The sequence below is a fragment of the Microdochium trichocladiopsis genome, assembly GCF_020744255.1.
Source record: "Microdochium trichocladiopsis strain MPI-CAGE-CH-0230 chromosome Unknown B0I36scaffold_9, whole genome shotgun sequence".
Taxonomy (NCBI): Eukaryota; Fungi; Ascomycota; class Sordariomycetes; order Xylariales; family Microdochiaceae; genus Microdochium; species Microdochium trichocladiopsis.
Genome location: NW_025763552.1, coordinates 794966 through 810247, shown reverse-complemented (window position 1 = coordinate 810247; position 15282 = coordinate 794966). Strand labels below are relative to the sequence as shown.

At 56.4% G+C, this 15282-nt stretch overlaps 5 protein-coding genes across 5 annotated transcripts; 3 read left to right on the top strand and 2 right to left on the bottom strand.

Annotated features, from left to right (window-relative positions):
• The first annotated feature begins 5128 nt into the window (after window positions 1-5128).
• Window positions 5129-6049, top strand: B0I36DRAFT_331683 (uncharacterized protein). Its single transcript, XM_046155019.1, has one exon. It carries the CDS (start codon window positions 5361-5363, stop codon window positions 5841-5843), a length of 483 nt encoding a protein of 160 aa, XP_046008151.1. The 5' UTR covers window positions 5129-5360; the 3' UTR covers window positions 5844-6049.
• A 727-nt stretch (window positions 6050-6776) lies between these two features.
• B0I36DRAFT_331682 (DJ-1/PfpI family protein) lies at window positions 6777-8475 on the top strand. Its single transcript, XM_046155018.1, has one exon. The coding sequence runs from the start codon at window positions 7175-7177 to the stop codon at window positions 7994-7996; it is 822 nt and encodes a 273-aa protein (XP_046008150.1). The 5' UTR covers window positions 6777-7174; the 3' UTR covers window positions 7997-8475.
• A 44-nt stretch (window positions 8476-8519) lies between these two features.
• Window positions 8520-10862, bottom strand: B0I36DRAFT_387133 (uncharacterized protein; the record flags this gene model as incomplete). Its single annotated transcript, XM_046161145.1, has 6 exons — window positions 8520-9304; window positions 9391-9598; window positions 9686-9836; window positions 9908-10191; window positions 10270-10659; window positions 10750-10862. 6 exons carry the CDS (start codon window positions 10860-10862, stop codon window positions 8711-8713), a joined length of 1740 nt encoding a protein of 579 aa, XP_046008149.1. The 3' UTR covers window positions 8520-8710.
• A 1032-nt stretch (window positions 10863-11894) lies between these two features.
• B0I36DRAFT_352818 (uncharacterized protein) lies at window positions 11895-12930 on the top strand (the record flags this gene model as incomplete). Its single annotated transcript, XM_046157151.1, has 3 exons — window positions 11895-12235; window positions 12374-12485; window positions 12712-12930. The coding sequence occupies 3 exons, from the start codon at window positions 11895-11897 to the stop codon at window positions 12928-12930; spliced, it is 672 nt and encodes a 223-aa protein (XP_046008148.1).
• A 913-nt stretch (window positions 12931-13843) lies between these two features.
• B0I36DRAFT_434283 (uncharacterized protein) lies at window positions 13844-15128 on the bottom strand (the record flags this gene model as incomplete). The annotated part of the gene is made up of 2 exons (XM_046162695.1): window positions 14491-15128; window positions 13844-13910 (listed from the first exon to the last, which is right to left on the bottom strand). Exons 1-2 carry the CDS (start codon window positions 14772-14774, stop codon window positions 13844-13846), a joined length of 351 nt encoding a protein of 116 aa, XP_046008147.1. The 5' UTR covers window positions 14775-15128.
• Between the last annotated feature and the right edge of the window lie 154 nt (window positions 15129-15282).

Here is a 15282-nt window from a genome sequence, read left to right as displayed (position 1 = left end):
TTGCCTGATCAATCGTGAGGGACCCTCCTTTCTGTAGCTGCTTTCTTTTCGTACGACGACGGCGGCTGAGGCGGTCATTTGCATCTCGAAGTTCGGCGAGCTCTTGGCGCATAAGGTCCTGCTCGTGTACCATCATTATAACTCCTTTTCTCAGCTGCCGTAGGCTCTCAACAATGGACGACGGTGAGCTATTCTGGTGTCGTACGATGCGATTTTCAATATACTTCGTCTGAGATTCGGTCTCAATTAGGTTGTTCGGCGTCTTTGAAACCCATGGGGGTGGTAGTCCAGCAGAGGAACCTGGTGGTGTCGGCGTATGAAACTTCATATCTAGCTGCGAAATCACATAATTCGGGTCGTACGGTACTAGGCCTGTCGCTCTGAAGCCTGCCTGGATGTTTGATTTGGTCATTGCAGCGTCGTACGCCTTATAAAAGGCTGGGAGGAAGTCCTCCTTTGAAACGTGGGTTACGTGCGCCCGCATTAGACCTTCGATTTCTTTACCGTACGCCCGTTTCAGAGGTCCAAAACACCCAACATCGAGAGGCTGGAGCTTATGCGACGAATGAGCAGGCATACAGAGCGTGACAATATTCTGTTCCTTGCAGTAGAGCTCGAAATCGACGGAATGGTGGCTCTCGTGGCCGTCGAGGATAAGGAGGCGGTGGGTACCCTTCGTACGACTCTTTGTATGGAAATCAAAGTGTTTTACCCATTCTAGGCCTCTCTCGTTCGTCGTCCAACCGTTTTCTGAAAGCGCGATTACCCAGTCGGCCGGTAGAGGGCTATTCGCGGTCCAGGAGTCGAGGTGGACCTTCCCGGCGAAGATAATGTAGGGCGGGATTGAATAGCCGTACGACGCGATACCCTGGATTACTGTAACCCATTCCTGATTGCCTTGTTGTACGGCTCTTGGCCTCCCGCGTCGATCGGAGGTCGTAACGACAGTTTCGGCGGAGATCTTGCCCATCGCGAAGCCCGTTTCGTCGAAGTTATAGATATCGTCATCGTGGATCCCGTATTTCGCGATTATGTTTCGTACGAGCTCAAACCACGCGCGATACGCGTCCGGATCCTCGCAAAGGACCCTCTGGTAATCGATTCTTCGATTAAAACGCGTACGGAGCTCAGGTCGTCGTCGTACGAAGGTTGAGGCCCAGTTCGTTCCAACGCGTGGCGCGTCGCGTACGCGGAGGAGTCGATCCGCCATTTCTCGAACACCACTTAACCGCGGTGGAAACGAACGCGAATCTAGGTCGAGTACGTATCGTACGATACTCTCCTCTTCGTATGAGCTTAATTTCTGGCAGGGTGGTCGGGTGTCGTGTTTCGCAGCTCGGCCGTGGTATCGTTGCTGGAGTGTCGTACGAGATACATTATAGATCTGCGCAGCCTTTCGTACGCTTAATTTTGGGTCGGATTGGAGCGCATTTAACGCTAGAACCAAATCACTTTCAATTGATTGTCGTCCCATGATTGGAGGTGGAGAAAAAGGAGAAGGAAGTGAACCTCAATTAAATTGCAGTAAAGTGACCCGTTCACCCGTGTGACCCGCTCACCCGTGGATTACGTTATCTGCAAGAGTGGCTACATCTTTCACGATAAGAGTGATACTACTGAAGGCATGTTGGCCTGGACTCAGGAAAAGACGATCTGCTAGGTCTAGGTACTGAAGTTCAAGGTCATGTTGGCTTGATCAGGAGAACGGGACTGGAGCCTTTGTGCACAACTCGACGACGTCGTGACACACGAGACCACATGGGCTAGTCATTTTTCAATATTCAATCAAGTGCTCCAGATTTTCTTCTCAATTTGTCTCGGTCCAGCAAACCAGATCGTGGCTGAAGCACAGGAGAAAGTCAGTGTCGCTTGAGGTCTGGCCGGGCGTGCATTGCGATGATTGGTTTTCAGAATGGCAAACCTGGTCAAGACAACTCTGAGCCCTTTGTAAACTCGTATACTGTCCACGCGAAGCCAGGCTGCACAGCTTGTTCTCTCGTTGTATTCAAAATGACAATCAAGTCAATGTCTTGGTTGACTGGCTGCTCGTGTGGCTCGCAAGAACCGACGGCAGGAGCGGCCTGGATGCTCCTTCCTGCCTGACCCGACACGACGACACGAGAATGGGTGTCGTCCAGGCAGCGAAGCAGCGCGCGTCTCTGGCTCTCTTTGTTGACACTTCACGACCATCCTCGCATCAGTCGCATCCATCATCTCAGCACCCACGCTCGCTGCTCTCGACACGCGTCTATCATCATCATCCTCGTCACGTTATTGCTCAGCATCAACACTCCCTCACCATATCACCTTGCACTCCCCTATTCCCATCATCCTTCAGTCCTCCTCCTCCAGACAGACACAGCAGTATCACCCACTGTCATCACCACGCCATCGCCAACCATCGATCACCATCTGCATCGCGTCTCCCCCATCATGCCGTCTCCGGCGCAGGCGTTCCCCTAGGAGGTGTTTGCCCTTATCGTCCAGCACCTCGACCTTTGCGATGCCGCCGCCTTCTGTGCCATCGACCGCCTCCACCGCAGCCTCTCCCCCGTCCTCGTCCACCGGCCCCTTGTCGACAAGCTTCCACACCTCCTCACCTGGGCCTGCCATGTCGGCCGCACCTCGATGGTCAAGGCCCTCCTCACCGCTGGCGCAGACCCCAACGTCTGCTTCCGCCGCTGGACCGTCATCGACAGAGACTTTCAGTCCCCCACGGGCATGCTTGACACCCTCTACCACCACCACGCCTGGCTCCGATTCCATACGCACCCACCACCAGACAATCGCCCGAGGCCGCTCTTGGCCGCAGCGAGGGCAGCCGATTTTGCTGCCGGTCAAGTCGCCGACGGCTTGCTTGCACGGGCGCCGGCCCTGCGCAAGACCGTCGCCAAGTACTACACAGCCATGTACGAGCGCAACTATCTCGGAAAGGACCACGAGAGCTCGTGCCTGAGCCAGTACCCGTTCGACCCGATGTTCTGGGATGCTCGAGGCTGTCTGGAGAAACACGACTGGTGGTTCCCTCTGCACGCCGCCGCCGTGGCAGGACACGACGATATTGTCCAGCTGCTCCTCGAGCACGGAGCGCACATCAACGCCCCCTCCTCGGGCTGTTGCGACTGCAGCCACACATGCTCGCCTGTCGCCTCCCAGTCAGCAGAAATTGCCGCCCGAGTCTTCTGGTCGCCGCTGCACCTGGCCATGTGCGGCGGCCACGACTCGACTGCCCAGCTGCTGCTCTCCATGGGCGCATCTCTCTGTGTCGACCGGAGTCAGACGACACCCACAGCTCTCTTCTCGGCCGCCCGTCACGGCTGCGTGGGCGCCACAACACAGCTACTTGCCACCGAGGGCATCTACGCCCACGCCAGGGACCAGTACGGTCTGCCGCCACTGTTCCACTGCCTGGTCGGCTCTCAGCAGTCTCGCAGCCCAGACGCCTATGAGAAGATCGCTCGTCTTCTGCTCGAGCACTGTGCTGACCCGAACGTGGACCTCGGCGATGGTTGCACCTTGCTTCACGCAGCCTGCTACTATGGCTGGACCGGCAGAGTCCAAGAGATGCTCATGCCGCTGTACTCGAGCCTTGGCCCAATCTGGCATGGCATCCCCGGCTGTGCCGACCTGGCTGTTCGGCCCATCGAACTACTGGCCTGGTTGACCTCTCAATATGATGTACAAAACTGCCGCCGGTTCCGCGGTCACGTCTTGGGCCCCAGGCCTCCTGCAGAATTCCCTCACTTCCGCGTCCTACCAGGTGCCACTTTTGGGAACACCCACAGCGAAGAGGCCGTCGAGATTCAGGTCAGGCGGAGTCATCTCATGGGCCTGCTCCTCCAATATGGTGGCCGGGCGGTTGCCCGGTCCAACGCCTCCAGCACGTACACGCCTCTCATTGCCGCGATTGTAGTCGGCTCGCTCGACAAAGTCCGCGTGCTGGTCGAGCACTTCTCTGTCTCGGTGGATGAAGTGGGACATGATGGGCTCTTTCCCTTGCTAGCAGCGGTGTCTCTGGACGAGCAGTTGCCGGCTGTACTTGCCAGCCGACTCCTAGCGCAACACTTCGTGCGGCCCGGGCATGCTCGAAACAATGACGTGGACATGGGAATGCCCAAGACCGTCGACATTGTCAAATACCTCCTCGAGAAAGGTGCAAACGCCAACCAGCAGAACACCTCGGGCGAGACGGCACTGCAAGCAGCGTGTTGGGCGGCCAAAGGCGCTTCCGGCCATCGCAACACGATCCCAGTCATCGATCAGCTTCTCGAGGCAAACGCGGACCCGAACCTGGCCGACATGCTGGGCGTGGGACCCCTGGATGCTGCCCTCCGAGCCGGGAACATACTGGCAGCCGCGCATCTCATTGACGCTGGAGCCACCGTGGGCCTTGACTGGGACTTTGTGTCGCTCGCCAAGACGATCATGGTCAAGAGATCGCTTCTGGCCCCTTGCAGGCGGAGAGGCTGTGATTGCAGGGCAAGTGACCTCGAGCCATACAACAATGACACTCGGATCGTCTTCCGCCATTTGCTCGAATGCGACACGCAAGGCAGCATCCTCTCTGACCGGGGCGTCTTCTGGATGGCATCGCTTGCGCCACACACTCCCTTTGCACAGCTGTTGCTCCAGGCTGGGCGGCCAGACATGAGCAGCCGCGGCCCTGCTGTGACGACCCGACCAACAGGGGAACTGCTTGGGGCTGAGGTAACAAACAAGCCCAGCACAAACAAGGCCGCAGGATCAGGCCAGGGACAAGGGCGGACCAGCGAAGGCTGGCGGGGAACACATTATGTAAGCACCCACCTTACGTCAGCAGCCGACGATGAACGGTCGCACGGCGACCATCATCCGTCGGTCTTGCGACAACAAACTGTCGGCATGCGACCCAACGGTGTCGCAGGACGACGGGCACGATGAAGGACAAAGGGATATATAGAGCCAGAAGGATCTCCTAGATAGACAGTCATTACCTTTGTACTTCAGCGATCAATCTAAGTATCAGTTTCACCCACACTTGAACTAGTCACTCAATTGCCGAGACTGGTATCTCTTCCAAGAGACACGAACGACAACCCAGAGAGAGAACGACAGCAGAGTGTTAGTTGTTATTGTACAGGCTTTACCTATCTTGCAGAACAGCAACCCCAGCGCTCTGTCAGACGGTTGACCCCGGAGGCAGGATCGTGACACCTGCAGGCAGCGAGACGTGCGTCAAGAACATTGTCCAAGCGTTCAATGCGACCTGCGAGGCTAGCCGCTCGGCCATTCTGCCACTGGTTCCCCTGCTCAGACTCCGCGGCGCTGACCTCGACCTCGCTGCACCTCTCTGGCACGCGCTGTCGGCCAACAAGTGGTCCATGGCGATGGCGCTACTCGAAAACGGCGCGAAGATGGCTCGGCGGTTCTTACGACGGGCGGCTACAGACGCACGTGGCGACGTCATCGGCTTGCTCATGCAACACACGAACTCGGCAGAGAGCTGCAACCTCGTCCGGGCCATGGTGGCGAGGATGGAACCGCCCCTGAGCACGACCGAGCTCAACGACTACCTGTACGAGGCCTGCGCGCAGACTCACCCAGGCATGGCGCAGATCTTTCTCGAAGCGGGTGCCCAGCGCAGTGCAGCGGCTCCTGCCTCGAGCATCCGTGGGCTCGGCTGGCCGGCAGGCAGCACACTGCAGACCGTGGCACAACGCAGCTGGGATGCGGTTCCTCTGGGGCCACGGCAATACCGTCGCAAGTGGTGGCGCCGGCACAGGCGTCTCATGGGGCTGTTGGGTTTCCAGCATGGGACGCGGCATCACGCTCACAGCAGCCGAGTGCAGAGGCCAATGCTGTGATGCTCCGGAGGTTGACATCTTTGCGAAGCAAGAGACCAGCTACTGCGCTGCTATCTAACTACCACGGGACTTTTTTGCGTGATATCCTTACACTACAGCGGATAATTACGGTTGGGGGAGGCGGAAAGTCGGCAACATGTCATGGACAGTTCTTGTTAGCATTATCAGCGTGGTCTCAATATACTATCTCAGCGAGCATTCGCCCCAGTTTGCTTTGAATGACGGGCAAATACTTGTCCCAGCTGCGCTTGCATGAGTTAGTTGGCCGGTGCGAATCGGATGATCTTTCCGCCGCGAGCATATTTGAGGCTGTTTTCGCCAACCCGCCTCGCGCGAAGGGAACCCACAGGCTAGAGATGGAAACACATTGAACTGTCGATCCTGTAGGCAGCTTGCGGGTTTCTATTGGCTCAATCTCGGGCTGGCCGAATTCGTCTGGCCATCCGAAGCTGCCTGGATGGCGGGCCAGTTCGGGGCCGAGATTGTAGTGTCCATACGAGGTATGTTTCGACAGCGTCCGTCGGCGTTGAAACATGCCCATGCCATGTGGGGGATGTGGGGAAAAAAGGCCGAATCGCCTTGCCCTCTGGTCGTAGATCGACAAGGATCCCTGCGTTACTTCGTTGGTGTGGCTTGGGTGAGAGAGTAAGTGCACTGCATGTTCCAGCTGTGCATTCTGATGGATCAAACTTCAGAAGATGGTTGGGTGGGAACAACGGAGAGTGCCGTGAGGGTAAAGCTCCACGTGAGCAAGCTTCCATGTACGACGGGATTCCGTTACCCCTGGATGGGATCACACCTGCTACGTTCACGCAGCAAGCCTTTCTGCAGAACATCACGCCAAACTTGCAGGTTGCGAGACATAGCACCTGCCATGGGAACCAATCTCGTTGTTGGGTTTCCGATATTTCTTCTGCTGTGGCTGTCGCACATCATGGATGGATGGCCCCCTATTCCGGCTCCCGGACGGAGGTGCTCCGCAGGGATTCTTGGCGAGCTGATCCTGCAGCAGGAGGTCTCGCGTGCTTGTCCAATCCATATTGGTCCTGCTGACAAACTTGCGCATCTTGAAAGTCCGGCCTGCAGCGGACACTTTTAGACCCTTGACCTTGGCATGCGGGTTCTTCTGTGCTAGGTGCTGAAGAATACAAATCGGGAAGGGAATGAACAAGGCTGTGTGTCTATAGACCGAGGGGAGAGGAAGGGTATAAAGATGTCCATGCCCAGCCAAGTCATGACGAGGAAGGCGAGGTTCACAGCACGGCCATTGAGCTTTAGTCACCTGGGAAAACAACAGACTAGTCTAGGTGAACATCACGACAGCACAGGCCATGGTCTCCCTCAAGCGGCAGCTCGCCCTGGCAATGATGCTCACACCAGCAGCCATCAGCGTCTCGGCCAGTCCAACAACGTCTGGCGGCCACAACAACATGCCCGCCAGGGCCCTCACCAACACGAGCGTGCCCGTGCGCTTCGGCATGGTCCTGTTCCCGGCCTTTACGCCCCTCGACGTCTTCGGCCCGCTCGACATGCTCAACAGCTTCTCCCTCACGCAGCCCCTCGAGCTCGCCCTCATCGCAAAGACGCTCGACCCGGTCACCACGCGCCTGCGCAACCACCAGCAGGCAAACTCCAACTTCTCCCAGTCCGTCGTGCCCACGCACACCTTTGCAAACCCTCCCGCGGATCTCGACGTGCTCTTCGTCCCCGGCGGCGCGGGCACCCGCGCGGTGAAATCACCCGACCCGGAGCTCCGCCTGACCGAGCTGATCGCATACATCCGGACCGTCTACCCGTCCCTGAAGTACCTCGTGTCCGTGTGCACGGGCGCCCAGCTGCTCGCCCAGGCGGGCGTGCTGGACGGCAGGACCGCCACCACCAACAAAGCCGCGTTCAACTCGACCGCCGCGTTCGGGCCCCGGACCTACTGGAAGGCGCACGCGCGGTGGGTCGTCGACGGAAACATCTACACGTCGGCGGGGGTGACGGCCGGGATCGACGCGACGCTGCAGTTCATCGAGGACATCTGGGGCGCCGAGCGGGCGCGGTCCATCAGCGCGGGGATCGAGCATGTCAGGCATCTCACGCCGGATGACGATCCGTTCTCGGCGCAGTTTGGGCTCGTGGATATCCCGCCTGTTGAGCAGGTCTAGATAGATACACGCAGACAGCATCAAGACTTCTTGTCGGGGAAGAGAGCGGGATTTCTTTGGTTGGTCGCTATTGGGATCTGGCTGTCCGTGCTTGCTCAGCGGTGTGGTCGTGCCCGGTTGCGACAAGACGATGGATTGAGATTTAAGGCAGTTGCACCTGAAGGACAGAGTATGGAGTAGAGAATGCTATCGCCAAATTGATCTGATGTCCGTCGACCCAGTTCCTCAGATCGAAACCCCTACATCCGTGCATGGCTGGGCCGGCTCTCACGGATAGATACCAGCACAGGCTAAATTGGGCCTGCCCTGTCTGCAGGCCAAGGAAACTGCTGGCAGGTAAGTAGGACGGAGTGACACATTTGCAAAGACGCAAGGGGAACGCACCAAACGCGGTGGAAAAATCACTGTTCCAGTAGCTGGTACAACAACATTCTTTATTATGACCGTGCTTCCTTGTTCGCAATCCACTGTTGTTGAAGTCACATCTATACTACGTAATTTCTTGCAACCTCTTTGAAAGTTGGTCCCCCTGTAGACCAGGAACCTTTTGTGGATTTCTGTCCGAAACAGACCACCATGCTCTTCCACCATCATCTTGGATGTCCCACAAGCAAGGAAGCTGTAACGGCGGGCATCGACTTCCAGGGCTTTTTGGAAAGATATCGCCAAAAGCGGCTTCCAATTTCACGTGGCCAACAGACTCACCCAATTAATTTAGGCGGTTGGCTTGTCAGCATGGCCCCTGTCAAACGGCGCCATAGCGTGGCACTCATCGCTCTTCTTGAAGCCGACCTCGTTGCCGTCAACACCACGGGCCGGGTGCATCCAGCACGCGTCCTTGATGAGGTTGACACCCACACATCTCGAGTCCTTGGCGCAGTGGGCAGCACAGTCCTCGACGGTCTTGCCGGGCAGGCTCCAGTAGGAACCCGTCGCGCTGGTGAAGCAGTGCTTGCACTGGAGACGGAAGTCGAGAAGGTTGGACGTGATGATCTCGCCGTCGTTGTCGGGGCAGGACGCCTCGTCAGCACCCAGGGCCTCCTTGGTCGCGTTGCAGCCCTTGTCCTTGTTGCAGCTGGCGCACGCGCCGGCGCAGCCGAGGGAGTGGGCAGACATGAAGGCCGGGGCGTCGATGGTGGGGAGGTTGTTGTCGTTGCTGAAGAAGCACTTCTTGGTGCGAGGCTCGTAGTCGGCGCTGTCGCAAGCCGGGGTGGCAGCACAAGAGGCGATGCAGGCCTCAAAGTTGGGACGGCGCTCGATCTTGAGGTAGTTGGTGCCGTGGCGCTTCTTGCAGAACATCTGGTAGTTCTGAGCGTGAGGCGAAAGGACCGTGTTAGCAGAGCAACTCTATTTTACCAGAATCCGTACGGATGCCATAGCACAGGGACACTCACCTCTCCCGTGACGCTGGCATAGATCTGACCGTCGGCACCAGGGCACTCGGTCGAGCAAAGCTTGGACTCGGAGAGCTTGGCGGCGCTGGTCGGCGGGTCGGTCACAAACATGTAGTGAGCACCTTCCGCAACAGTCGTGGAGAAGCTGCCGTGGCCGTAGAGCTTGCAGTTTTCAGGTTGGCCGCCGGTCTCGGTCACGAAGAGGGCGCTGTGGTGCGGCACGGGACAAGTCAGCAAATCTTGTGGGAGGACCCGCGAAACTGGACTCTGAAAGTGTGGAAGCAAAATTACGTACCTCTTGCAAGCCTTGTCCTGGACGCACAGCTCCGCACAGTCCTTTTGGTCCTTTGCGGTCTTGTAACCGAGCACGCTGGCGGCGTCAGTGTCGGCACAGCACTGGTTATAAAACCAGGTGCCGTCAGAACCTTCAAAGATCTTGCCGTCATCTGCACGACATGTCAATTGATATGCTCAATAGAGAGACAATGGCTTTCAGGTCAGGCCGGGGTAAGCTTACTCTGGGGGCACGTGACGTCGGTGGTCGTGGCAGGATCTTTGTTCTGGGCGGTGGCTCTCGTCTTGGGACACGTTGTCGCGACCCAGACATGACCAGTCCATGAGGCCGGGGTCTTGGAAGCGCCCTTGATGTGACATGTTGTGCCATCAAAGTCAACCTGTTTGCAGTCGGAGCGCAGGGCGCACTTCTCGGCACACTCCCTGAGACTGGTCGAGGCGAAGCTATCAATGTCGGCAATGTACGAGCCGTGGCTGCAGTACAGCTTAAAGACTCGGCCGTTATCACTGGCTCGTGTGTCATGTCAGCGATATCATTTTTTTTTCTTTTGGACGGCGCAGTAAGGGATAATCTCCGAAACTCACGCTTCAAAGTAATCGCCATGATCGTCGCCGCACTTATAGACGAGCTTGTTGCCATGTTTGTCGAGGCCGCTCCCGTCAGTAGGCGTGCCATCGTCAGTACTGGGAGGAGGAGTAGTAGTCCCAGTGCCGTCACTACCGTCCACTGGGTCGATGGGCTCATCGCGGATCCACTGCAGGACATGCCCGTTGGCGTAGGTCTGTGGTGTCTTCGATCCGACGTTGCTGCGCAGGAAGCACTCGTTCGTCTTGACCTGGAATTGGCCGTGGAGGCAGTCGTTGCCGGCTGCAGCGCAGAGCTGCGCGCACTCGTCAATGGAGCTGCAGGGCTTGGTGATGCTGTTTGCAGCGCCCTGTGCGTGCTTGCACCAAAGCTTATAGACCTTTCCTGGGCTGTGGAACTTGTCAGTCCTTCAGTCCATAATTCAAAGCCTTCGCGTGGAAAGGGAAAAAAAGATGATTGCCAGAGAAAGTGCTACTCACGCTTTGACTTCTTCGCCGTCGTTCTCGGGACAAGAGGCACCCATGGCAGCCGACGAAAAGGTCGACAGGCACACGGCCAGGACGGCCAACTTGCGACTGATGGCGGCCTTCATGGTTTGCTCCTTAGAGTGATGAGGCTCAGAGAACTGTATTTGGTGCAGATGCTGAGGCTGTGTGGTCGAGCTTTTCTACAGAGACCATGCGGGCCAGCTCTTTAATATTGTTCAAGCCGAGCTGCAGCTGAAATCACGACGTGTAATCGAGCCGACTGGTCCTCCTGCATGACTTTACTCTGGCTTGGCATGATGCGCCCTCACGGAGTCCACCGCACAGTCTTGCTCTGACGCTTGTGATCTGCGGGTAACACATGACAGGGTTGCAGTCAGCCACTTCAGAAAGAAAAACAAGACAAAGCTCCGACATCACCTGTAGCGCCGAGACCGGATAATCATTATCATCATTATGGGCAAGCTCCGTTTCCTCACTAGTATTTCTGCTATTGAGGGCCCGTGACGTGGGCGATCATACGTGCCGGCGGACCGGATATGTCCTATAGCCTTAAACAGAAAATGCATCCTTGAAACAATTGAGCGTCCATGCCGGAGGTGTTCTCTGCAGAGACATCAACTGCCGTTTTTGGTATATGAAAAAGGAACCACTTGGAGGGCCAAAAGACAAGGATTCATTTAGTGGCGCACAAACGTCCCGTCCCGCTTGTCTCAACCAAGATCTCAAGGTACAGAAAAACAACAGAGGTCTCACGCCCGCCGCCGCGGTGCTGTCAGGAGTAATGAGCGAGGGGACGAATAGAGTCATGGCGGTGAGGATCTAGACGGAGATGCTGGACATGGTCCTCTGCTGCAAGTACTCTGGCATGGTACACTCTCCGGGGAGGCTAAGGATATGAAAGGTCTGGTGAAGCTCTTCTGCCACAAGTTCCGGCTTCTTTCCTTCATAGTTTTGCTTCCCCTCTCCGGCGGTATCACTTGGACCGCAAAGAACCCTCTTCGTAACGACCTTGTGTCTATTTTCCTCCTTAGTCAACAGCTCACCGCAACCCCCAAAAGGAGAACCAACACCTAACATAATACATCAAGTTTACCGCGACAACGGACACTACTCCATCGGCCGTCTACCTACCCATCATGAAGATCACCGAAGCCGCCGTGATCGTCGTACTCACCGCCCTCTCCGGCACTGCAGACGCCTTCTTCTGCTTCAAGCCACGCCCTTGGATCCCTCTAAAGCTTCCTACCTTTAACCTCGGAGGTGGTGGCGGCGGCGGCGGTGGCGGTGGTGGTGCCTTGGTCGGTACCCAACATAGCTGTCCGGCCGCAAGGCCGCCTCCTGCCTGCCCCGTCAAAACATGCCCGGTGCCAGGCCACCGCCCTGTGTGGAGCAACCACGATAACAGAGCCATCGAGGTGGACAACTGCGAGTCCATGGGTGACAGGGCCATGTTCAACCAGAATGGTATCTTTGTCAGGTGTGTCTAGGAGGCTTTTTAGGCTGCTCAGACTGCAGTCAGCGCGCGGGGAAAAGAACAATCATGGTATAACGGAGTGAGCAGCACGAGGAGGAGGAGGAGGAGGATGCGAAGTCAGAGACAAAGGCTAGCTAGTAGAAAAGCCAATTGGACTGGGTATTCGGTTGAACAGATGCAGCAATACGTGCCTGACTTCCCAGTACTACTGATAACATGTTCGTCTCCAGAGATCAACGTGATTAGCAAGCAGGTAATAGACTTCTCGAGGAGGCTGGCGATGGGTCTTCAAGCTGGGCAAGGGCGGGCTTAGCTCCAATGGCAGATCGCTGTAATCCTCCAAGAACGAGTCGTTCCTCTTCGATCACAACCGCAGCGATGCGCGTAACACGCGGCCCTCGAGCCAGGCTTGGGTGAGCTCCAAGCACCATTTCACAGGCCTGAGACGATGAGGCACGGAAAAACTGAGTGGGGTACAGTGGGAGAAGGAAGCCGACGCTTGGACGTTCCTCTCCAAGATCGATCCCAGCCTGCCTGCAGGAGGTGGCGTTACTGTCACATCACGGCACGGCCCGGCCACCGGCGCGACCCGCCCTTTTGTGACAGCATCCCTAGGCTGTGTCTTGCCCAGCTTGACTCAGGGTGTCATCCGGCTCACCGGCTCCGTTTTGCCGCGTAACGCGGAGTATCGCCTCTGAAGTCCTCCTGCCTCCTCGGACTCGGTTCGAGACAATGAAAGCCCAATATCAAGCATGTCTCGACCTAGCCTTGTCTTGTCTCTACAAGTCCCGCGACTATGCGAGTCTAGGATATCATAATAAGTGGGACAAGACACTTTGTCAGTGCTCCGGACGTGACTGAGACATAGCTTAAATAGCCTGGTCCCGAGAGCCGCCGCGAGGAAAAATTGGATGGCATTGGACAGGAGTGAAGCGAGCAATCAGGCAATAGCGAGGTTTCCCCACAAACCTACAGCCCGGGTCCGGAGTATGCCGAGACACGACATCAGCCGCGACATCCAACCTCCCAGCCCACCCGAGAAATTGGTTGCTTTTCGTGCGAGTCTCGGCAGACGCATGCACGATGATTAATTGACGACAATCCACAACCCTGGGCTTGGCTTGGGCGGCACGCTAGACATATATCGCTAGGGCGTTGGAGCTTCTCTTGCAGGGATATCATGCGACCCGGACGAGGAGCATCTTATGACACGAGAACAGACAGCGCCACAGGAGAGTGCTCCACGGCAACGGCTGAGACCCCGCTCTGATATATGACGTCTTGCTCGAATTTGGAAAATGCATTGAATCAAACGAGGTTGGAACAATATCCCAAACGGTCGAAACATACTTGAGCAGAGAAGCAAAGGCCCGAAAGGGGAATTTTGGATTGGTTCGGGAGAACCACCGCCGCGGGAACGAGCACATTCTCAGACATGCACGAAGAAGAGGTTGAGACACAATTCAGGCCGAGGCTGCTCCAAAGGCCAGGATAAGACATAGCAACTATTTCGGCTCTCTGCGTCACAAACCAGCTTTTTGGCAACAACTTGGACCATGGACTGCCTAAACAGGATGGGACACTACTGTGTCTCGGTGGGTGTGTCAGACCCTATTGCCACAAGGGCACGGCAAGGCGAGGGATGTCTTGGTAGAAGTTCATATGACCCGAGTGGCACCTAGGCTATGACCAAAGCCGATACTGCATGTCATGTCGATGCAGCTGTGGATGTGTCTTCGACGAGACGGGGCAGTCAATCCTAGGAGTGGGGGGATTGGGAGGCTGAGCTTCCTGGCCGGGATTGCAATGACAAATTCTACGCGATGAACCGCAGGTGCCTCTATGATGAGCACTCCTCGTTGGACGTGACGGGCAAGCAAACGAGAGCTGCAGCCATCCCTGCCTGAGCCAGATAGTCACGATGGCTCGAGTAGTGCAGAGGCCTTCCATCCATGAAGTTTCAAATTCTCGACACACAAAGCACGCAAACTCGAGGGGCAGGGCTAGTTTCCCAGATGGCCAATTTCACTTTCATTGAATTATGCCTCTTAAGTCTCGATAGTCGTCCCTCCATCATTCCACCTGATTATGGTGTGTGTGTCAAGTCCTCTCGGCGACCATCGACGTCACGACGTGGGCGTGACAAGTTGACATGTGAACGATCTCGTTCCGGCGGCTCGCCCAAGTGTTCCCATATTTTGACCGGATGTCCCAATATTGTTGTCCTTGGCATAAAACTTCCTTAGCAGCTGACGTACGCGCCGTCCTTGTTGAAGAGAGCACTGCCTCCACAGGCGGCAAGCTGGTTTTCGTAGGCGTCGTATACAGGATTTGGTGGGCAATTGGGGTCGGGACAAAAGGCTGCCGGGCAGTCGGGGGGAGGCACCGGAGCTGGGCATGAACAGCTGCTAGCAGGAGGAGGAGCAGGATTGCTTATGGCAGGAAGCCTGAGCGGTGCGAGCGGGATACTGAAGTAGAACCAGGCATCCGAGTGCCCAGCCAAAACAGCTGTGGTGACGATGGCGATGTTGGAGATCTTCATGATGGTGTTATGACGGGTTGATGGTCTACTTTCTGCGACGAGGAAGAACGAGCCTGAGAGGTGATTTTGAAGGTTTCGTGGACTTTGGTGCAAAGGGAAGTGATGCGGACAAGCAGAAAATAGAGGGGAAAAGGTTTCCGAGGAGAAATTGGGCGGCAAGAGATAGAAGAGGAGCAAACAAAACGACTACCTGAGATGCTGTCTCTCGAGCCTTGCGTGGGAAGTGAGTATGCGGTGGATAGGCGGCTAACACTGATTGTCTGGGCATCTCTGTAGAAAGACATCCCTGTGCAAGAAAACCTAGCTCATTAGGCATAGCTTCTGCGGTACCGTGGAAAGACAGTGTTGATCTGCGCCCAACAAGTTTCAAGACAGTTATGGGCCCCATCCGATCCCGGACCTGCAAGATAGCCACTAGCCATTGATCCTGGTGAGACTTGTGTTTGATAAATTCTCCGCTTGCTGGTTGCATTAGTGCAATTCATGAGATGGTTCATTACGGTAACTC